Source organism: Garra rufa, chromosome 2 (genome assembly GCF_049309525.1).
Source record: "Garra rufa chromosome 2, GarRuf1.0, whole genome shotgun sequence".
Taxonomy (NCBI): Eukaryota; Metazoa; Chordata; class Actinopteri; order Cypriniformes; family Cyprinidae; genus Garra; species Garra rufa.
The window spans coordinates 33,856,490-33,880,105 of NC_133362.1; the positions used below are offsets into that span (position 1 = coordinate 33,856,490).

The following is a 23,616-nucleotide window of genomic DNA, read 5'->3' on the forward strand; positions in this document are numbered from 1 at the left end:
GTTAATATTACTTTCTACATTAAACTATAATATACACTACAACTCCTTTTTAAGGAATTCTTTTTTGCTCACCAAGCCTGCATTTATTTGATGCAAAACACTGCAGAAGCCGTAATATTGTGAAATATTTTTACTATTTAAAGTAACTGCTTTCCTGTGATCAAAGCTAAATGTTCAGCATTGTTACTCCAGTATTAAGTCTCACATGATTCTTCAGAAATCATACTAATATGCTGTTCAAGAAACATTTATTATTATTATTAATATTATCAATATCTAAAACATTTGAGTACATTTTTCTTATCAATTCTTATCATTCTTTGACCAATAGAAAGATCCAATGATCAACATTTATCTAAAATAAAAAGCTTTTGTAACATTATACACTATATCATTCAAAAGCTTAGTTTTTTTTTTTTTTTTTTTTTTGGAAAGAAATGATAGAAATTAATACTTTTATTTAGCTTTAAATTGCTCAAAAGTGACGATGAAGACATTTATAGTATTACAAAAGATTTATTTTTAAGACAAATTCTGTTCTTCTGAACTTTCTAGTCATGAAATCCTGAAAAAATTCTAGTCAGCTGTTTTCAACATAATAATACAAAATGTAAAAAGCAAAAAGCATCAAGTCAAAATATTAGAATGATTTTTGAAGAATTATGTGACTGGAGTAAAAATGCAAAATAATCAGCAGGAAAATTAAATCACAGGAATAAATTACATTTTAAAATATATCCAAATAGAAAACAGTTATTTTAAATAGTAAAAAATATTTTGAAATTTTACTGTTTTTGCTGTACTTTGGATCAAATAAATGCAGGCATGGTGAGCAGAAGAGACTTCTTTAAAAACATAAAAAAAAATCTTACTATTCGAAAACTTTTGACTGGTACTGTACTAATCTAGATGTTATAATAAAATGCTAATTTTTAGATTATATCTAATGCATTAACTAATGTTAATGAATTTAATCCTTTTAAAGTATTACCAAAATAGCAATACATTATTATTGAATTTATCTAACCCTAAATATACTTTGGCTGAAATTGACATGATCCCAAATAAACCTACAGTAATCAACCCAAAAGAAATAAAAACTTTGACAAAATACAAAATGTGTGAGCACAGGCGAGCAGTGTTGAAGAGTAACTAGTCACAATTTAATTACAAAATAAATGTAACTGTAATCTTTTACAATAACTGAGGATTGAAGTGTTACAGTAGCTTATGAGAATGCTATGATTACAAAGGGGGTTACATCGGAATACTTCTTGTATTATTATTTACTTTTCTTGTTAGGATTTTAAACCTGTATTCAACCTCAGAACGATCTCAAAGTAAAAAGAGGCACTAAAGTCTGATTTTACAGTGGCTGTGCTTTAAAATTTAATTTTTATAATCTTAATTCAAGAGATGAAAGATTTTGAAAGTTGGTTTGGTTGCAAAATGTAATCACTTACATCACTTTAATTGAAAGTTACACTACTTTGTAATCTGTAACATATTATATTTTCAAAGTAACCTTCCCAACAGCAGGTGAGCCATAGAGGTCAGTGTTCTTGATTTGACCTACCTACTTAAAATAAGTTTAAACTGTGATGTTTTAAATGTCATGGGTCGCTATCACAGCTCATCTAACAAAAAAGTCATCTTTCATGTTAAAAAAATACCAAAATGTGTTGCCGCCATGCCTAGCATATCTCGTGAGGGAGGAGTAAACGCTAACCCTAACATTAAAAGGTTGCGTGGATATGCTGTGGCTATCCTAAGCAAACAAAACAGACTGTGTTCTCACTGTGTTCAGAGAGCACTAGGGTGCGCCCTTTCCCTTAAAACGTTTGAAAAACACCGGTACTACACCGCATTGTTGACAATTTCTGAGGGGAAGGGTAAAGAATAATACAGTGTTGGTAAGTATGTTACTGAAAAGAAAAACATACGAACTTGCTTTAAAACTAGCTTGTGTAGGCTATTTAAATTGTTATTTGTCAAGAACCGGGCTACATTATGCAGATTTAATGTTACTGACCTCGTAAATTACAGTGGTTTGTAGCCTACAGTATGCCTGTGCTGTCTTTTATGAACACAGGAAGGCTTTAGCCTTTGTTCTCTGCCAGTGAGGCTGAATGAAACATGACACAGTCAGCTATCATTCAATACCTGTCATTCAGCAACCGCATCTGTTGAGCTCCTGCCTGAACCTGTATAGCCTCTCACCTCAGCCCCCTGGTTAAAGTGCTGGAATCAAAACTGTGTGTGGCTTAGAAATAGAGGGGAACATGTCTCACATCTCATGTGTTTTCGTTTCAGTGCCTTACAATAGTCATGGCTGCCTCTGCTTGCCTTTGTCAGTGTGAATGTTGGATTAACTGCAGGCCAATCGTGAATTTTTCATGACTGTCAATGGCAGTGCCATTGTAGAGGTAAGCTTTGTTGTAACAAGTCAACGAAGACCACAAGTGACATTTCGATGAATGATGTGCATTTACAGTCAAGCCTGAAATTATTCATACCCCTGGCGAATTCTGACCTAAAGTTACTTTTATTTCAACCAGCAAGTTTATTTTTTTTTGACCGGAAAGGACACAGGCTTCACTCAAAGATGATAAGACGACGTACAAGAGGCATCATTGTGGAAAAAATTACTACTCATCTTTTATTTACATTTGAACAAAAAGTGGCATGTCCAAAATTATTCATACCCTTCTCAATAATCAATAGAAAAGCCTTTATTGGCTATTACAGCAATCAAACACTTCCTAAAATTGCTGAGCAGCTTTTTGCATGTCTCCACTGGTATTTTTGCCCATTTATCTTTAGCGATGAGCTCCAACTCTTTCAGGTTGGAGGGTCTCCTTGCCATCACCCTGATCTTTAGCTCCCTCCACAGATTCTCAATTGGATTTAAGTCAGGACTCTGGCTGGGCCACTGCAAAACGTTAATATTTTTGTCTGCTAACCATTTCTTCACCACTTTTGCTGTGTGTTTTGGGTCGTTGTCGTGCTGAAATGTCCACTGGTGCCCAAGGCCAAGTTTCTCTGCAGACTGCCTGATGTTGGTTGTTGTTGAGAATTTTGATGTATTGCTCCTTTTTCATGGTGCCGTTTACTGTGATTAGGTTCCCTAGTCCACCGGCTGAAAAACACCCCCAAAACATTAGTTTCCCACCACCATGTTTGACAGTGGGGATGGTGTTCTTAGGGTTGAAGGCTTCTCCTTTTTTACGTTTCATCTGACCATAAAACAGAAGACCAGAAGTCTTCTTCTTTGTCCAGATGAGCATTTGCAAAGGCCAAGCAGGCTTTTGTGTGCCTTATCTGGAGAAGTGGTGTCCTCCTTGGTCCGCGTCTGTGGAACCCAGTGGTGTGCAGTGTCTGTTGAACTGTCTGCCTTGAGACATTGCCACCAGCAGAGCCTAGATTCATCAGGATGGCCTTGGTGGTGATCCTTGGATTCTTTTTCACCTCTCTCACTATCCTCCTGGCCAGCACAGGTGTCACTTTTGTCTTCCGACCACGTCCTCTGAGATTTTTCACAGTGCAGAACGTCTTGTATTTTTTAATAATACTTTGCACTGTAGCCACTGGAACTTCAAAACATTTAGATATAGTCTTATAGCCCTTTCCTGACTTGTGAGCAGCCACAATGCACAGCTTGACTGTATCTCTATTCAACTGTAGTAGATGCCAATCTGTTCATTTGTATAGGTACAGATGGAAAAAAATCATGCTAATGTGAGGAACGTGGAAGATTTGTAGACGTAAATACCTGTATGTGTGCTTCAGACACACGTTAGTTTATAAAAAAAAAACATTTTCAACTTTCAAACTGCAGTATGCCTAAGATAAAAATGTATTCTTAAACATTGCTTAATTTATAAAATACATTAAACGAACTAGCTGGGGAATGTTAATTTCATGTCCATTTATAAATATATGGCTATAGTATATTCCTATTTCTATTGCTAACAGATTTATTCAGATATTGTCACTGTAATTCCGTTTTTCCCACTTTGAATATTGTTTAATATATAAAATCAAGACATAAAACTAAAAAGAATGCACCATTGAGCCATGAGCCACTTTATTTCTGCAAATGACCTACCATTTGTACATAGATAATAGAGGTTTATTCCTCGTAATGTTCTGACTTTCTCTCTAAACAACAAAGGATCATGTACAAAAAGATGTTGTCAGGAAAAAAACATTATTAATCAGTTTAAATGTAAAACTGTAATGAATTAGGTATATAAATGCACTACCTTCAGTTCCTAGTTTTTCTTGGGGTGGTATATTTACATTTGTTGGATTATATACATATTTTACACAATATATACCCAGATGCTGAGCTACGTCTTAATTTGCTTAAACATTCATGACAGGTGTAAGTTTGAGGAGTGTACTCTGAGGGTGAATGCCGTTGGAGTGGAGCTTTTCAAGGTTCTGCAGGAAACCACGATGCTTCAGGCCTTTAAGTATTGCGGAGTTACTGGAGGTTACACTCATATGTGTCCTGCAAAAAATCAATGAAAAAGCAAACTATTTAATCTTTGATGAAATCAATAAAACATTCATGTGTAGCCTGCATTTATTTGATCCAAAGTACAGCAACAATAGTAAAATTTTGAAATATTTTTACTATTTAAAACATCTGTTTTCTATTTAAATATATTTTAAAGTGTAATTTATTCCTGTAATTTCAAAGCTGTATTTTTAGCATTTCTCCAGTCACATGATCCTTTAGAAATCATTCTAATATTCTGATTTGCTCCTCAAAAAATGTATAATTGTTGAGTAGAATTTTTCATTTTATTTTATTTTTTTTGCTGAATAGAAAGTTCAGAAATAGAAATCTTTTGTACCATTATAAATGTCTTTATCATCTCTTTTGATAAATGTAAAGCATACTTGCTTAATAAAAAGTATTATTTTCTATAATTTCTTTAAAAAAAAATTATATTCTGACACCATGCTTTTGAATGGTATAGTGTATGTTACAAAATTTGATTTCATCAAAGAATCCTGAAGAAAATGTACTCAACTGTTTTAAATGTTGATAATAATAATAATAATAATAAAAAATTCATGAACAGCAAATCAGCATATTAGAATTATTTGTGACACTGAAGACTTATATTCAGATAGAAAGCAGTTATTTTAAATAGTAAATATATTTCACAATATTACTGTTTGCTGTTTTTGGATCAAATGCATGCTTGGTAAGCAGAAGAGAATTCTTTAAAAATAATACAAATGTAAGTGTAAGTAAATGGTAAGTGTTAAACACTGGTAAGCATGAACCTTGAGCTGAGCTTGGTGCTTGAATTTGATTGCAGTAATATTTAAGTAGATCTTTCAAATGTAGCAACATTAAGCGATTACATTTATGGATCAAATGCACATCTCGAATGAATGACCTCAGACTAACCTTGGAGAGTCAATCCCACTATCAGCTGTGTAACTCTGACTCTCTGTGGTTTCTCCTGCACACGCCCCAGTAGGGTCATTTAGGCTTGCACCGATGTTGCCAGTATCCCCAGAAGCCTCATTTGTCCTCTGATGGCAGTCTTTTAATTCTGGATGACAAATCCAGTGGTTAGATTTGCCAGCTTCTGCTTCATCTGCAGATTTATGTATGGTCTCAGAATCTGACTCCACTTCGCTGGTCTGACAGTAGTCAAAAATGCTGCTTTCAAGGGCTTCGGTATGTTCATCATCTGCCAAACTGGATTCTTGTAGTCTTTTCCGCAAACCCTGGACTTCTTGTTTGGGTTTAGCACCTTTCTGAAGGATCTGGTGATCAGAAAACTGCCACCTGTATTCGTGCGACCTGGTTCTGGTGGGTTTGTGATGAGCATGTTCCTCAATGAAATGTCCTTCCCAGACACCATTTGCACAGACAGGCTCACGGCAACGAGCAGTGCTGCTTTGTGATATCTCACAGTCAAGAACACAATCCTCATTCAGGCAGACAGAGCTACAACCATCCTCATCTTCCACTGTCTTTTGATAGATTCGATATTCATCATCTGTATGAACTTCACTCTCAGTCTGGCTTGTGTTTCTTTCCAGGGTTTGACCATCTAACAGCTGATGGCTAGTAATATTGCCAAGTTGCTGGTGTGAGGACAGCAGATCAGGACGATGATGAGACTCTTCTTTAGTGTTAAGCAGATGTAGGGAAAGCCTACGTTGAATTGTAGGTTTAGGCCACGAGAGAGGTACTTCTGTTTGATCACAATGTGTAGCATGATCTACAATGTTCTTTTGGTCAGGAACATGTCTTGGGTCTCCATCCTGACGTTTAGTTTCTCTTACTCTTCCATTTCTGTACTCCCTGCTTCGGACTTTATTCTCTCTCAGCCTAATTTTGTCCTCTATTCTCAATGTGCTGCTCTCAGGGTACGCCGAGCTGTAATCTCCACAAAGCTCTTGAACTGGTTGAACATCCAGGGTGGAGTCTACACCCTGTTCGCAGGGTGCGTCCTTCAAAGTGTGAGATTTCTCCACGCTTTCAGCAGTTGCTTTGGCCCGGTGAGGATCCCAGGACTTTGACCTGTGACCTGGTCTTTCCCGGTGTCCCGAGGTTGGAATCTTGGCTTCTTTCCTCCTTTGTTCTTTATGGCTGATGTTTGTTTCCAGGTCTCTTCCTGGCAGTCCTAGAAATGGGTTGTCTATCCGTTTCTTGTAGACACATTTTGCATTCAGATCTTCGTGATTGTCAGGTTCATCTGAAGCAAATTCTCCTCTGAGGTGAGGAAGAATTTGATCATCCGCTTCTAAATCTTCAGCACATTGCAAGGTCTTATTCTTTGCCCTTTGTTTCTCTTTGGATGAAGGTCCTCTTCTTCTGCTGCGAGTAGCTCTGGGAGCTGATTTCTTTCCTATGACTTTTGAGGTATGAGGCCTCTGCTTAATTACAAGAGCTTCAGTGGAAATGCCCTTGTCCACAGCTTTCTCCATTGCTCTTTCAGCTTTCTCCTCAAGCTTTTTCATAAGAACAGTGTGTTTTACTAGATTGTCCACAGTCAGATCTGGGTTTATCCGCTTGATAATAGCATGTTCTAGATCTCTGGGGAGGTTGTTCAAGTCATCCTCATCCCTGACAGGCCATTCCTCCGGTGGGAATTGTCCAGAGAATGTGGCATATTCTTTCTTCGGCTTGTTCTCCTTCTTCCCCGTGTTTCGTCGGAAGAGGTTAAGCCCGAATTTGCGGCCGGCTTTCTCCTTGTCCTTGCGGCTGGTGTTGGTGGATTTACTAATCTCACTGGCTTGGTAGTCTGCTGCGGTAGACGTGGACTGGTGCTGAGTGGTGGGTTTGTGTTCTTTGGGCCACTTGAGGCTTTTTCCAGTGCACTCACTGATGCTGATGGATTGATGGTCTTGGACTGATGAAGGTACAATGGATGGAGGGGTGAAGCAGCTGCAGGATTTACAGTGGGCCATGACAGGAACTTCAGTAGAGGCGTCCATGCAGCTCTCATTGCTCACCAGGTATGTGATGGGAGGAGGTGACGGCAGCTCATTGTCGCCAGCACTCCACCAATTCCTCTCTTTCACCATGTTGTTGGTGATGAAGTATGTTTGAGGGGTGACTACAAAGTAGCCCTCGCCAGTGTGATAGATCTTCCTTTCCTTAATAAGAGATCCCAGAGCACTGTACAAGATGTCTTGAGTGGGAATGGTCATTCCTGAAACAAAAATTACTGGTGTGAATAGCTGTTTCATAATGAAAATTTAATAAGGTAGTGTACAGGTAAGCTAGTGTTGTAGTTAAGTCGAGACCAAGACTATTGTGTGTTGAGACCAAGACTTTGAGGGGTTGAGATCAAGACAAGACCAAGGCAGGTCAAGACCAAGACCAGACCAGCACTGCTCAAATTCATCTAAGGGATCCACATTTACTGCGAAATGGCTTATTTTGAATCATTACAATCATAAGACACTTACAGAGCTGTTACCAATCAAATGAAATCTTTAACAACAAAATTCATCTTTGCACTGCAGTGGTGGCACAGAAGCTGGATCTGAATTGATACAACACTTGGTACTACAACACTAAGGGTAAGCACAGTAAAGTGAAACATGACGTAATATTGTGTTACCTGGGTGTGCTTTCATCATGTAATTGATCAGTGCTTCCTGGTTTACAACCACATGGGCGGCATTCATGTCTGATATGACGGAGCACAGTATTTCAGACAGTGGAATGAACTGAGACTGGGAAATTGGTGACATCTGCACAGGAGACAGATCACCTGTGAAAACAATACACAAAACATGGTCAATTGAAGTCAGTGTCATTTAAAAAATGTATTTTATTATTTATTTAGTCTTTTTTAATCTTTGAATTGCTTGGTAGATCTGAGAGATAATACCACACAAAGAATATCTAAACATTAACATTCAAATAAAGTGTCTGTTAATGAAGGGCTCAATCGTTTATGTGTCCTAAAGCTTAGGTTGCTTGTTTCACAGTATTTCCATAAGTAGGCTGCACATATTGAATAGACATTAATATATGCTGATTGTGGAAATATTGTGGAACAAGCAACATACAAGTGGTCAAGTATTCATGTCAAAGTTGTTTGTTTCATTGTCCACATCTAATGCATTTTCAGACTTCTTCTGCTTTAACCACTAAAGCAAGTAGTTCTTCAGTTATGTGTGGTCACGGATAGGGCCAAAGTCTTAATTATTAACTAGGGATGACAACATTAAATGTTGGACATTTGCCATTCTGTTGTTGATTAATTAACCAAAGCCTAGGTAAGACTCACTCCCACCACAAAGTTCATTAGTAACTAAAGGCCAAACACACACAAACCTGAAAACTGTTGGTTGATTCATACATATATATACAGCTTAGTATAATCAATGTATTAAGAACATAGAGGTGAGAAAACATAACATACAGTGAATATATATATTTTTGGTTTGTTTTTTGTTTTGTTTTTAGATTATTAGGTTTATATATGCAAAAGTAAATGAAAGAGACAGTTTTACAAGTAGTCACTGCTATTCCTGACCTGCACTTTTAGCTTAATTTATTCATTCATTAAATGTCTGACTCTCTGCGTGCTTGGCAACTAATTCAGTCTCTTTTGTTGTAGGAGCACCCAGAGATAATAGTAAGCTGAAACATCGTTTTTCACTTTTGACACAGTTTTTCATGGGAAAAACATCCCGTCTAAGGCTTAAAACAGGAAATATCCTGTCTAAGGTCTCTGACCACATGTAGTTTGAGAGGTATACACAGAGGAAAGAATGATGCATGCACTTAATAAGTCCATCCTTGTCTTCATCATTTATTTTCAGTGGGAATAGCACATCCTTAGGTTGTCCTTGAGAAGTACAGTTGTAGACACAAGTACAAGTCAAAAGTTTACATACACCTTGCAGAATCTGCAAAATGTTAATTATTATACAAAATGCAAGTTATTTTTAATTTAGTATTGACCTGAATAAGATATTTCATATAAATAACGGTTACATATAGTCCACAAGCGAAACTAATAGTTGAAATTATAAAAATAACCCTGTTCAAAAGTTTACATATACTTGATTCTTAATACTGTGTTGTTACCTGTTCAGGAGTTCAGGACAAACAAGGAACAACCATCAATAAACAAAAAAAAGCTGTGGATCATGCAGGTATCAACACAGTATTAAGAATCAAGTGTATGCAAACTTTTGAACAGGGTCATTTTTATAAATTCAACTATTATTTTCTCTTGTGGACTATATGTAAATGTATTTTATGTGAAATATCTTATTTAGGTCAGTACTAAATAAAAAATAACATGCATTTTGTATGATCCCTCTTATTTTGGTCAAATAATTAACATTTTGCAGATTCTGCAAGGTGTATGTAAACTTTTGACTTCAACAGTAGATGCTTTAACAGCAAAAACAGTGCTAGAAAACTTCTTGAATTTTACAGTCAACATCATTTTAGGAGCAAGTGTGTTAAATAGTCTTTTTAGAGTGAAAGCGGGAAACGTTTTGCACAACAATTGAGAGTTCCAGCTTCAATTGAGCTGACGTGGGCGTGTGGTTGTTACTAAGGACACATGTACCCTTAATTCCTCTCTCCAGGGAAACACTCTGGGCTCATTGTATCATGAAGCTGTTCTGACAACACTAAGACTTTTGTCACAAGAATACCTCACCAGATACCATGGCAGCCATGTCACACCACAAACAGCGGCAAGGAAGAAGTAAAAAGGGAGTGGGACAAGTCTTTTAATTTACAAATTATAAACGAATACAAAAAATAACCAGTGGTTGACATTTAAGCATAAATTAATTTGAGTAAACAAGATTTGAAAATCACATGTGAACGTCTTGTGCGTGGCTACTCAAATAGCCATTTTGTCTTTATCACATTAGCCTACAACTGTTGACGCTCATCGCAGAGGTCATAGCAGGCCACTTTCATCTTACTGGAATGTAGTAAAATACCAACAATTGTATTTTTATATTTGTGACATTTTATACATAATATGAAAGCTGAATAAATAAGCTTTCCATTGATGTACGGTTGTTAGGATGGGACAACATTTGGCCGAGATACAACTTTTTTAATTTCTGGAATCTAAGGGGGAAAAAAAAAATCTAAATATAAAGAAAATCATCAAGTTCTTAGCAATGCATATTACTAATGAAAATTAAGTTTTGATATATTTACGGTAGGAAATTTACAAAATATCTTAATGGAACATGATCTTTACTTTATGATTTTTGCCATAAAAATATTTATAATTTTGACCCATACAATGTATTGTTGGCTACTGCTCCAAATTCCCATTCTACTTATGACTGGTTTTGATAAGTGATTTTTATTTAATAATTTTACATACAAAAAAAGAAATCAACTAAGGCTATGTCAAGCAGCAGACAGGTTAACCAAAACAACTTAATTATTGTTCGAGAGAGTTAAAAACAACCTGGACAGCTGTGGGCGTCAAACTTCACAGAATGAAACCACAGAGGTAATTAACGTGCAAGTGCTCTGTTGATTCAAGCAACATACATATAAACCACATATAAGGTGCTCTTCAGCGCCCATGCTTGTACTAATAAATACAAGATTTGAATGTGGTAAGGTTCATTCCTTGTCACAGGAGTAACCATTACTTACAGTATCCTCTCTGAACCACCTTAAGTGGCTGAAACAACAAAAATACACAGTGGACTGAAGTGAAAGGAGGTGGGGAAAAGTAAGTGAATTAAAGGTAACTTGATAATGCCACACATGTTGTTGAACCCCCTATAGGCAACTTCCTGCCTCTGGGGAATTCTGTACTTCATGGGTGGCTAAAATCACATGCTTTTCTAGGTGTCATTCATTTAAAGTGCACAATTGGCAAATCACTAATAGTAGACTGAAGATTTAATTAGGTTTTGACATTTGATGCGAATGTGATCTCAGGATAATTCGTATGTATTTTACGTAAAATGTGGTTCTACAAATGTACATTTACTTACATTTTTGCAGACACTAAAACGTACAATAGTGCATATTTACAGCATCTAAACATATAACACTGAGATATTTTCTACATTTTAAAGTACAATAGTGACGTATTGGTGACACTTTAAACATGAATAAATTTTAACGTGGCATTTTATTATTATTGTATTCAGTTGTCATATCAATAGCATTGTTTTCAATTGGATTATTAAATTGTTTACTTATTTTCGTAATATTAAATGATAACATTTTGTTCTGTTCTGTGTGATTTCTGTTGCAAACTCATTTCACAAGAAAAAACTAAAGTTACTTTAAACTTTAAACCCATAAAATAAATATAACATTTCTGCAAATGTTCAGTCATTACTTATCATGTACTGTTTACTTCGTTTGCCATGGGACACTTAAGGCATTTTCTCTGACATGCTGTGACTGACAATAGAACCATAAATTACACCAAAAGCGCAACAATTACAAAAAGATCAATTTTATTTGTGCGCTAGTATCCAAATGTTAAGAATCCATACAACTGCGAGGAACAGAACCAAATTTAAGACTTCATCTCCTTCCTGAGCAGCAACCATAAGCATCAAAACCCATGCTGATGCACTCGTTACAAATTCAAAAATTGCCATTTCAAGAAACTTTACGACAGGTTTTATGGCAGAATAATCTAACGTTCCTTGGCTCTCACCTGATTTGTCATGGACTGCGACATGCTGTGTTTCTCTTGAGGTGTGTTTGAATGGCAAATGCGTGTTTTCATGAAATGGATTGGGATATTAATCTGGATAATATTTTTAGTGATTATTAACTAAAATTCTGCTCTGCACCTCATAGAAAAACTACTGCATTCCACCAGAGTGGACTGCGGCTGCAACACATTGTCATTTGGATTACTTTTGGTGCTGCTTTTCACATTTTTTGCCATATTTAATATTTATATATTTAAATATTTAAAGTTTTTTGATAAAAATGCGCAGACATTTAAGTTTTAAACATTAAAATAATCCAAATTATAAATTTCAGCACCAATAAAAGCATAGACAAATGTATGTTTTGTGCTTCTAAATGTTACAGTCTAATACCTCATATAAACAATGAGACCAGGCTGGATTTGACTAGCAAAATCAAGAAATATTAAAACTATTACCATACAAGCATGACCTTTACAAAGTCATCTCAACACTGAAGAAAGTCCTGCATTATATAGGGGTTATCTGTGGTTAACGTGATCAAGAAATAGCTGACATATGGTGGAAACAGTATACTACAAGTTTGAAAGCCCAATTATTTGGACATTTTTGTGGTCTTTGCTTAGTGATAAAAATGTCTGAATGACCTTAGAAAGTTAAGAGGTCAGCAATCTCATAAAATGGCAATTTTTAAAAACACTCAAGTTCATGGTTCAAGGAAACTGGAGATAGAGCGAATGGTACCTCAAGCACACTTTGACTTTAGTAGACTACTCAATAGAAATGAGTATATGTTAATAAATAAAGCTAGTTCTATGTCTTGTTTAATTAAAAAATACACAGGTTCTTCAGGTCTAATTTTTTTTAAAGCAATTTGCAAAGACAAACCATGTTGTCTTTCAGATCTCCAGACATGCCCCACAGCTGAAAGTTATGAGGTACTTTAAACGACCAAGCCCCAACCTCCTAGAAACCTTAAACGCACCACGACAATCTGAAACACGATACCTTCTATCTTAACACCCCTTCAACGCTTTTTACAGCCAAAAAATTATGCATGCACGATTACATTTTCACACAGAAGTCAAAACAGGGCGATGCATCTATTCCTCAGAAACATAACAGTTAAAAATTCTGTGGAGATGGTTCAGTTCTTCTGCTGGGAACTGAAACATTAATCCCAGTAAGCATTCAGACCTCCCTTCAGATCACCCAGTCACTGGCCCTAATACTGTGACACTCTAATAACACGAAAAACAATGAAGTGAGCAAAGTCATATGTTGTTTTGGAATAGCTTCAGTCAATAGCTTCAGTCCTTCAGTACAGTGTTTGTGTTCTCATCCATGCACACATTCATTTCAGCCTTTGCTTTTCAGTTTTGCATGTTGTTGGTGGACTAATAAAAATGTTTTTGTTCTGTCATTAGTAGCTGTAGGGTTCCTAGTCACACCTTTTACTATGAAGGTTTTACAATGCTTTGCCTGCCATGCCACAAGTAAAAAGGTCCATAAATCCAAAGAGGCCCTAAACATTTATCCCTTTCAGCCACTCACAAACATTCTTGATAGTTAACACACCTCTCACAGAATGTGTCTGGTGTAGTTTTGAAATGAAACACTTGTTTGAAATGTTAGCCATGTCAAAAGTTCTTCTACCAATCCTCCCACACAGGCATGATAGATGAAATCTTGCTGGTTTGTCAGACTGATTAAAAAACCACTTTACAATGTTGACATTCTTCATGATACTCTGTGGACTCGTGTACTCATTAACAGAAGAAACTGACTTGACTGACATGCTGATAACAATGATGACGAAATATGTCTCCACATTCATGCTGTCATTTTGAACAAATGGTATGTGATTAGTAGGTACTTTATCATTGTACAGTCGTTTGACACTGACAAACTCAAGGTACAGCGAAAACAAGTGACTAAACCAATATTTTGACTTGGTGAGAAGTCACAAAGACCCTCATATAAACATGTTCTGAAAGCCCCACCAGCTTGCTGTCCTGTATTGAAGAGAATAATGTTTTGTAGTTGTGCAGAGCATGTTGTATCAGGTCTCCTGAAAGGAGGTAATTTTCAATTGGTAGCATCTATCAGGTTTCAAGGCAAAAAACTAGGGACCTTTTTGAAGTTGATGCAAATAGGCCATGTTACCTGCCATGGGAAAAATAAACATTCTTAGGCCTTTGCTCTATAGAGAAAGAGTAACAAATACCATGTAGCATAAAAATGGTGTGTTTGGAATAACAGTGTCTACACTACCATTTAAAAGTTTGGAGGTCAGTATGATTTTTTTTAAAGAACTGAATACTTTTATTAAGCTTTGGCAGCAAAGACATTTATAATGCCACATAAGATTTATATTTTATACAATGTTAAACTCTTTTCAACATTGATAATAATTAGAAATGTTTCTTGAGCACCAAAACATGATATTACAACAATTTCTGAAGGATAAGACTGAATTAATTACAAATTACTACTAAAAAGCTTTGGCATCATAGAAATACATTACATTTTAAATATGTAAAAATAGAAAACAGTCATTATAAATTGTAATAACATTACTGTATGTTTTATTATACAAATTACTTGCAGATTGAAAATTTCCTGATAATTTACTCACCCCTATGTCATCCAAGATGTTCATGTCTTTCTTTCTTCATTCGAAAAGAAATGAAGGTTTTTGAGGAAACCATTCCAGGTTTTTTCTCCATGTAGTGGACTTCAATGATGGCCAACGGGTTGAAGGTCCAAACTGTAGTTTCAATACAGCTTCAAAGGGCTCTACACAATCCCAGTTGAGGAATAAGGTTCTTATATAGTGAAACGATTGGTCTTTTCTAAAGAAACATTACAATTTATATACTTTTTAAAAACAAATGCAAATCTTGCACTAGCTTGACCTCAAACATTACCTATCACGCACACGTGACATAGGCAGAAGTACCGACCCACTGTTTACAAAGCGAACGTGCAAAGAAAGTCAAACACCTTTTACAAAAAAGGTCAAACAACAATGTCAGACCATTTTAAAATTGGAGAAGAAATGAGATGAGAGTTTTTCGCCCTACCCTATATTTTTGAACCGAAATACACAGAAGAACTAACCATGAGTGACTTTTCCAATATAATTACGTAAAGTACTACTAGTGCAAGAAGAGCATTTGTGGTTTAAAAGTATATACATTTTTATTTTTATTTTAAGAAAATGACCAATTGTAAGACCCTTACTCCTTGGCTGGGGTCGTGTAGCGCCCTTTGAAGCAGCGTTGAAACAACTTGGAAGAAATAAGGGGTAAGTAAATTATCAGGAAAATTTTATTCTGAAAGTGAACTTCTCCTTTAAGAGAGTTGAGTAAAATGAAATGCTAGAAGTATTGCAAAAAAGTCATCCTGATGGACTGCATCTACTATAAACTCTTCCTTATTTCTCAAGGAGTATACAGGAATATTCAGATTTCATAATTAGCTTGAAGCGATAAGGCGTTTCATACTAGTTTTACTACTAGAAGTTAAAGGAGCCACAGTTTACAACATTCTTACACCGCTAATCAAGTTCCACGCTGGTAATTTCCACCAGATGAGAGTCATTTCCTCTGACCATGGCTGAGCTACATCAGATTTTGGGTTTGTTAACCTTACATTTGGAGGCCTTGCACATATAGTGAAGCTTAATCTTAAGCTGCAAACCACTTTAATGCCAAAAGCTTTGTTACAATATCTTGATTTCAGATAAGTAGGAGCATGGAAATGGATTAGTCAGGTCATACCTACTCGAGAATAGACCATTTACATCATTTTTTTGGAATGGAAATGCATCATTTAGTGAGAAGAATGGACATATGAGGGGAAGACCTGTCCTGTAATGGCAAACACATTAGCTGCAATGCTTCACAGTAGGAGAGCAGGATAATCTTTTCATTTGTTTGTACTGGCCTAGATCTCCACCTGGCTGTGAATTACATAAATATGTCATCCAGCTCAGATTTCATCAGGGATTGACTTCCTGTGTAATGGAAGAAGGATGCTGCAAGCAGTATATAACATACTGATTCTCAAATATATAGTATGATGATTTCCTATTATGACGGATAAGGGAAATCCATGTCAGCTGTATTCAAGGAGACATGACGAAATATCTCCGGACCACTCATGCACAGAAAGAACCCACGAACAGGCGCATATACACGCCAACACACACTCACATTTGTTCAAAACAAACACTGAGTTCTCAAGCTGAAAATGAGAAGTTACGTGCAGACAGCATTTCAATGAACAGCTTGAATTTTTGGATATTGAGATAATTGAAGTCACAGGAAGACATGCATTTTTCCAATGTGAAATTAGCTTCAGCAGACACATGGATAGAGAAGAGCTTTATAAGAGAGAGGTTTGGGACAAGAGTGTCTTGTCAGGGTTGTTTAACTACACTGATGGATAAAAGATACATGATTTCGACGGGTGAAAAATAGAGAAGTCTGAAAGAAACACACATGGCTGGTCATGGCAGAATTTGGTTTGGGTTTTTGGTTATCTCGGAAAACATTCCATTGGTTGCTTTCTTAGAAACCTGATCCAGCTCCACCTTTATCTTCCAGAACTGGGCATGTACACGGCATATGACTCTATTTTATTCTGACCACTTGGATGAGTTAATTCGCTTAAAAAAATAATAATATTTTAATGCCATTTTAATGTAATTTATTAAATTATAATAGTTCTCTGTGTAACTACACACATGGATTATTCTATTACTTATTATTTATCCTAGAGTATCTGCTTGTGATGATATCGTATGCCACTCTTATGGTGCGTTCACACCGCACACTTTGTCTGCGTCAGGCAACGCACCTAACGCATCTAGTTTGACGCATGTACGTTGAAGCTGGCAACGCTTGCTTTTTGGTGCGTTCACACCGCACACGTCAGGCAACGCTCCCAACGCATCTAGTTTTTTGCACACTTCCCCTGATTAAACCATGGCAAACTATTGGGACTGGACATTTTGGAATCCTCTCATGACCATGTTTCGCTAGCTAACGAAATGGGAAATAATTACGTTGAGAAAAGATTTGACATCCCGATCTCTTCAGCAATCTTCATCCAAGCAAGTTCTTTTACATTCCTGTCTTTATACAACAACGAGGACGGATCATACAATTCTCTGCGATTGCAGACGGCTAGAATAAGCTTGTAGCCGTCTGCAATCGCAGAGAATTGTATGTTGTTGTTTTTTCTGCTCCCGCTTCATTCAAAATACGTGTGGTGACGTCGCTACAGTGAGACGCTCTGATTGGTTGACGCACTGCGTCAAGTGATCAAGTCCGTCAAAAGTTCAGCTAGCTGAACTTCTGCGTTGCTTGCGTTTGCTGCGTTGACGCTTGAAACGCAGGTAACGCTTGAAAAGTTGACGGATCCAACGGACACAACGCAACGCAGAGCCTCTGACGGACCTCTGACGGACCTCTGACGGACTCAACCATTGACTTTACATGTAATCTTGCCGCAACTGACGCATGACATTTGGGGCGGTGTGAACGCAGCATTACAATAGATTTTTATATGCAAGCAAATTTCTTTCTTGCTTTTATTAGGTTTTCCCTCAAGTGAAAGAAAGATATGGTTTCATGGGAATAAGAAAGCTTTTGTTCTTTTACAAACACATGTTGGCTGAACTGTGCCTCCTCTGTTTACGGTGCACACCTGGAAGTGTTGTGGTCAGCAATGACATCTTTGAGAAAAGCGCAGGGGAGCAGTGACCTCTGGTGCCTTGTTAACCAAGAGGGCAGCTTTCAATGCATGAGAACCACGGGGTGTTGACCTCGGGATAAAAGAGTCCAGCACGACGCCATGTCACGGCTAATGAGCTGAGATCTGAGAGATGGAGTCTACATTGCATAAACCTCCAACAAATCAGTTTACTTTGGTAGAGGCACGTGTATATGTTCACAGTTAGGTTTGACGATAGCATAAATGCGCACTAACAAACACGGTCCAGCTGATAAAAACTTAAGTTAAACCAGATGGCATAGTATGTTATTGAAAATATCAGTGAGGTTAATTGTGCTCAACCTTAGCATGGATGATATACCACTCTGAGTATGACGGCATGATCCAAAGCTCCTCAATAATGCAAAGACTTCAGACAGCCATTGTAAGCACCTCAGATTTCAACAGACAAGCGGGCAAGGGTGAGGCAGCCTTAAATTTCTTGTTTCTGCAAATGCTAATTAATTACTCACCCTCATGTCGTTCCAAACCCATAAGAGCTTTGTTCCTCTTCAGAACACAAATGAAGATATTTTTGATGAAATCCAAGAGCTTTCTGTCCCAGCATAGACAGCAACACAACTGACACGTTCAAGGCCCAGAAAGGTAGTAAGGACATGACTAAAATAGTTTGTGTGACAATTGTTTAATCAAGTCATTATTTTCGTTTTCTTTGCGCACAGAAAGTATTCTTATAGCTTCATAAAATTACGGTTGAACCACTGATGTCACATTGACTATTTTATCGATGTCCTTACTACCTTTCGGTGCCTTGAATGTGTCTGTTTTGTTGCTGTCTATGCAGGGACAGAAATCTCTCAGATTTCATCAAAAATACCTTAATTCATGTTCTGAAGATGAAAAAAGGTTTTACAGGTTTTGGAACGATATAAGAGTGAGTACTTAATGACAGGAACATGGAGCATGTGTTTTAAACACCCCTTTTCCCAAAAAATTTTTTTATAATAAATAAATAAATAAATACAGTTGAAGTCAAAAGTTTACATACACCTTGCAGAATCTGCTAAATGCTAATTATTTTACTACAATAAGCGGGATCATATAAAATGCATGTAATTTTTTTTATTTAGTACTGACCTGAATAAGATATTTCACATAAAAGACGTTTACATATAGTCCACAAGAGAAAATAATAAACGTTCAAAAGTTTACATACGCTCGCTTCTTAATACTGTGTTGTTACCTGAATGATCTACATCTTTTTTTTCTTTCTTTTTTTGATCAGTGATAGTCCCTTGTTTATCTTAAATAGTTAAACTGCTTGCTGTTCTTCAGAGGAATCCTTAAGGTTTTTCAGCATTTTTGTGTATCTGAACCCTTTCCAGCAATGACTGTATGATTTTGAGATCCATCTTTTCACACTGAGGACAACTGAGAGACTCCTATGCAATTATTACAGAAGGTTCAAACGCTCACTGATGCTTCAGAAGGAAAAACGGTGCATTAAGATTTTTGAATTTGAAGATCAGGGTAAATTTGATTTATTTTGTCTTCTAGGAAACATGTTAGTATCCTCTGTAGCTTCTGAAGGGCCATACTAAATTAAAAAAATATGATATTTAGGCAAAATAAGAAAAATATACACATCTTAAATCTGTTCAAGCTCTTAATGCATCGTGTTTCCTTCTGAATCAACAGTGAGCATTTGAACCTTCTGTTATAGTTGCATATGAGTGCTATGCTTTATTGCCATTTTGACTTAAACAACATCTTTGGATCTGGAAACCATATTTGAATGAATCATATTTGCATCCAGAATCCAAAAAAGTGGATCTGGGCAGATGCAGACTAGATAAAAGCTTTGGTGATTATTTTGTGCATGTGGGTTTGGAATGTGGGTTTGGAAAGACATAAAGGAGGGTAAATGGTGATTGATTTATCAGTCTTTTTAACTAATAAGTCACAAAATAGTGGTCTAAATTAATATCAATGTATTTATTATGTTTTGGAGAACATACAAAAGACAAAAAAAGCCTAAAAAATTGAGCTGAAAAGGTCAATGAGTATCAAGAGTAGGAGGCTAAAAAAGCACAGCAGGCCCCAGTGAACAATCCGTCTTTTGACTTAATGTATACTGATAATCAAGAGGACAGAGAGCAAGGTAGGCTCATTCATCATCCCATCTGCTGATGGGTAATCACAGCCACTAACCCTTTCCTGCTGACTAAACACAGGCCTAGAAAAACACTGAAAGTATTCAGTACTGAAAGTGTATCCCATCTAAAGTGAAGTTTAAAAAAGCTCTTGGAGGTGTTATTTTCCAGTTACCTTATCTTATTTACAGTTATATATTATTTCAATACTTTAATTAAACCACTGCCAACACAATGTCCTGGCGCCGTCTCTAGACAACAATAAAAAGACTCTATGGTAGCACCCTGAGAATGAAACAAGGGACATCAGCTCCAGTAGCCAAGCTATAAACAAGACTGGTGGACACACTGGACAGGACATAACTCAGCACTATGGGCTCTAGTGAATGGGTAATAAATTACAAAAGACGCTGGGCCTGGGCTTATGTCACCACAGCAGACAACCTGACCTGAGGTCTTAACAATTTTTTTATATGTGTGAGTGTGCTTCCAATTTCCGAAAGAAGTGAAAAAAGCTCTCTCTCTCAGTCCCATTTTTGTGTGGTCCTAGCTCAAATATGCCCCAGTTACACACTATACCCAGTGTGTTAGCATGCACCTTCATCGCTTGTGACAGCAAGAGCAAATGGCGGCTCTTACAATCTGCTTTGTGTTTGTAGTGGGCAAACCAGATGCCTCCCAGAAGCAGCGACACCTGAGGCAACACAAGTCCACACTGTCACAAAAGGTCTGTCACCTCCACATGTGACCAACGAAAACAATTTTATCCCCAATCAAAACACAACAATAACCAACATGAACATTGCACCCACACTAAATCAAGATGCCCTATTATTTTGGCAGTTAACCACTTCAGCTTAAACTGAGCAGTGAAAATTGAGTCAAAGAGAGAGAGCGGGGTACACAGCTCCCCAGAAATCATATTTCCTGTCATCTGGAAATAATGCACTTATGTTGCACGCACACAGTTACGCCTAAAGCATGTTGAGGTCTCATAGGGAATTGTTGGTCAGGTTAGGTTAAGAGGCTACCTTCTACAGTGAACGGAAATTATGTGGTTTTCTATTATAGCTGGGGAAAAACAATCTGGGGACCTTTAGAAAAAGACATTCATGGAATATGTAGATCTCCTATAGAGCATGTGGATCCCTATAGAGATTTGCTTTGAAAATGTCCATGTACACCGCTGAAGATTATATTTTGATTTTCGAATAAAATCTGTCAATGTTAGTAAGGATCTGTGAGATGATAAAAAGGGGAAATTATTAACAAATCTTGTTTAGAACACACGGCAAGTATATTTTTAAGAACATGTTTTATGTTGTCTCTAAAAATGTCAAATGGTGTAACCAGCATGTAAAAAGTATGTGTAAAAAGTATATCTTCTGTACTTTTGATTTACAACTTAATCATTATCTTTAAAAAACGTTTTTAAACATACACAGTCTACCAGATTTTTAATGTTTTTAAAGTCTCTTCTGCCTACCAAGCCTTTAGTAAAAAAAAAACTGTAAAAAAAAGAAATATTTTTTGCTATTTAAAATAACTGTTTTCTATTTAAATAGATTTTAAAATGTAATTTATTCCTGTGATTTCAAAGTTAAATCTTTTTCAGCATTATTACTACAGTCTTCAGTGTCACATGATCCTTCGAAAATCATTCTAATATTCTGATTTGCTGTTCAAGAAAATTTTTTATTGTTATTATATTTAAAACAGTTGAGTACATTTTTTTTTAGGATTCTTTGATGAATAGAAACAAAGATCAGCATTTATTTGAAAAAAAAAAAAGCTAGCGCAAGGATGATCAAAAGTAGTGATAAAGACATTTATAATGTTACAAAAGATTTTTATTTCAGATAAATGCAGTTCTTCTGAACGTTCGATTTATCAAAGAAACCTAAAATATTGTTAAATGTTTACAGCAATTTAAAAATTAGAATGATTTCTGCAGGATCATGTGACTGGAGTAATGATGCTAAAAATTTAGCTTTGAAATCACAGGAATAAATTACATTTTTTTATATTTTCAAATAGAAAACAGTTATTTTAAATAGTAACATATTTCAAAATTTGACTGTTTTTGCTGTATTTTGGATCAAATAAATGCAGGCTTGGTGAGCAAAAGAGACCTCTTTAAAAAAACATTAAAAATCGTACTGAAAAAACTCAAAAACCTTAGACTGGTAGTGTGTTTAAAGATCAAACTTTTTGATGCATCCATGTGAATACATTTTCTTAGGGTTACTCAAATGTGCCTTTTCACAAAATAAATATTTTTCTTAAGAAAATTTGACCTTGTCACACAGTAATGAGAGTCTATAGTGGTCTATCTATCTATCTATATATATATATATATATATATATATATATATTTGTTTGTCTTTCTTAATATTTATTCCAATGCACTGACTTTGATTTGGAAAAAATAAATAAAGATTGTTTTCAAATAGAAATAATTAGTCAAAAATTTAATTTGTTAAGTTAATTTTCAGGATCATATTACATTTTACCATGTCACTCATCAACAAAATCCTAGAAGAAACAAATGTTAAACCTCAAGTCTTCCTCAAATTTCACGCTCATGGGACTGTAGTGCACTGGTTCTCATCAAGTTCAGTTAAATCTACAGAGCTCTCCATAGGCTGTAGACAAAGCTTTCTGACCATCGAGTGATTCCACATCTCATAACACCCCTTGCAAATAGCCAAATGCTGATCACCTACCCACTGCTTTGATAATGTATCCTTTGGGTGACCTCAACGCCCTGCGCATCCACGCTTCCCTCAACACCTCCAAGTTATTGGCATTGCCCTGGACGAGAAGCACGGAGTTCTCCAGCCATCCCTGGAAGGAAACCTCCGACACCGCTTTCACGAGTCTTTTATTCCAGAAGCTCCGCAAATTTTGCGATTTAAAGTCCGCAAACACATCCTGTCCGGTGGTGCTGCTCGCGCTGAAATTACTGTCCTCGTCCCGACAGAGAACAACAGCGAGCGACGCGGCTGACAGTTGGACCAAGCGGTGCTGTACAGACATTTCTGCCTTCAAATAAATCTCATTCTACATGTAGTTTTGAGAATAAGCCCTCATCATTCGGTTTGTTTAATCCAGCGACTGCAATGTGTCACATTTCTAGAGAGCAGGACGCCGCCCCGTGTGTCTCGACTCTACATGTGTACTTTGGTGTCTACGAGCTCCCAAGGCAACCGCCGCTGCTGACGGACTGACGCAGGGGAGGCGCGCAGCAGTGCACCAATCAAAACGTTTCTTTAATTATATGGGCGCGTTCGCGTCTGGACTGCCATTGAAAAGAACCTACAGGTAGTAAGTAAACAAACAGTGCAGGGAAAATAGACGGTTAATGGGGCGCTTTATGCAGAGATGTTTTTTGTCATTAGGCCCCGTTTACACGAAGGGAAGACGCAGATATTTCCCTGCGGTTTGGCCTCTCATTTACACGAAAACCCCGTTTTTATCACAGAAAACGATTATTTCTAAAAAACTCCGGCCAAAGTGGATAAATTTGAAAACGCCGTTTTTA

General features: G+C 36.6%; 1 protein-coding gene across 1 annotated transcript; it reads right to left on the reverse strand.

Moving 5' to 3' along the window:
- Positions 1 to 4,058: 4,058 nt before the first annotated feature.
- On the reverse strand, positions 4,059 to 23,240 carry stox1 (storkhead box 1). The gene is made up of 4 exons (XM_073835150.1): positions 22,799 to 23,240; positions 8,109 to 8,261; positions 5,432 to 7,694; positions 4,059 to 4,516 (listed from the first exon to the last, which is right to left on the reverse strand). The coding sequence occupies exons 1-4, from the start codon at positions 23,109 to 23,111 to the stop codon at positions 4,369 to 4,371; spliced, it is 2,877 nt and encodes a 958-aa protein (XP_073691251.1). The 5' UTR covers positions 23,112 to 23,240; the 3' UTR covers positions 4,059 to 4,368.
- Positions 23,241 to 23,616: the final 376 nt, after the last annotated feature.

Excerpts from the sequence above, each read along its gene's own strand:
- stox1 (XM_073835150.1), bottom strand. The coding sequence starts at position 23,111 with ATGTCTGTACAGCACCGCTTGGTCCAACTGTCAGCCGCGTCGCTCGCT. Across the intron at positions 8,262-22,798 it reads ATACATTATCAAAGCAGTGG|GTGATCTGTCTCCTGTGCAG; the intron begins GTAGGTGATCAG and ends TTGTTTTCACAG. Across the intron at positions 4,517-5,431 it reads AGTGGGATTGACTCTCCAAG|GACACATATGAGTGTAACCT; the intron begins GTTAGTCTGAGG and ends GATTTTTTGCAG.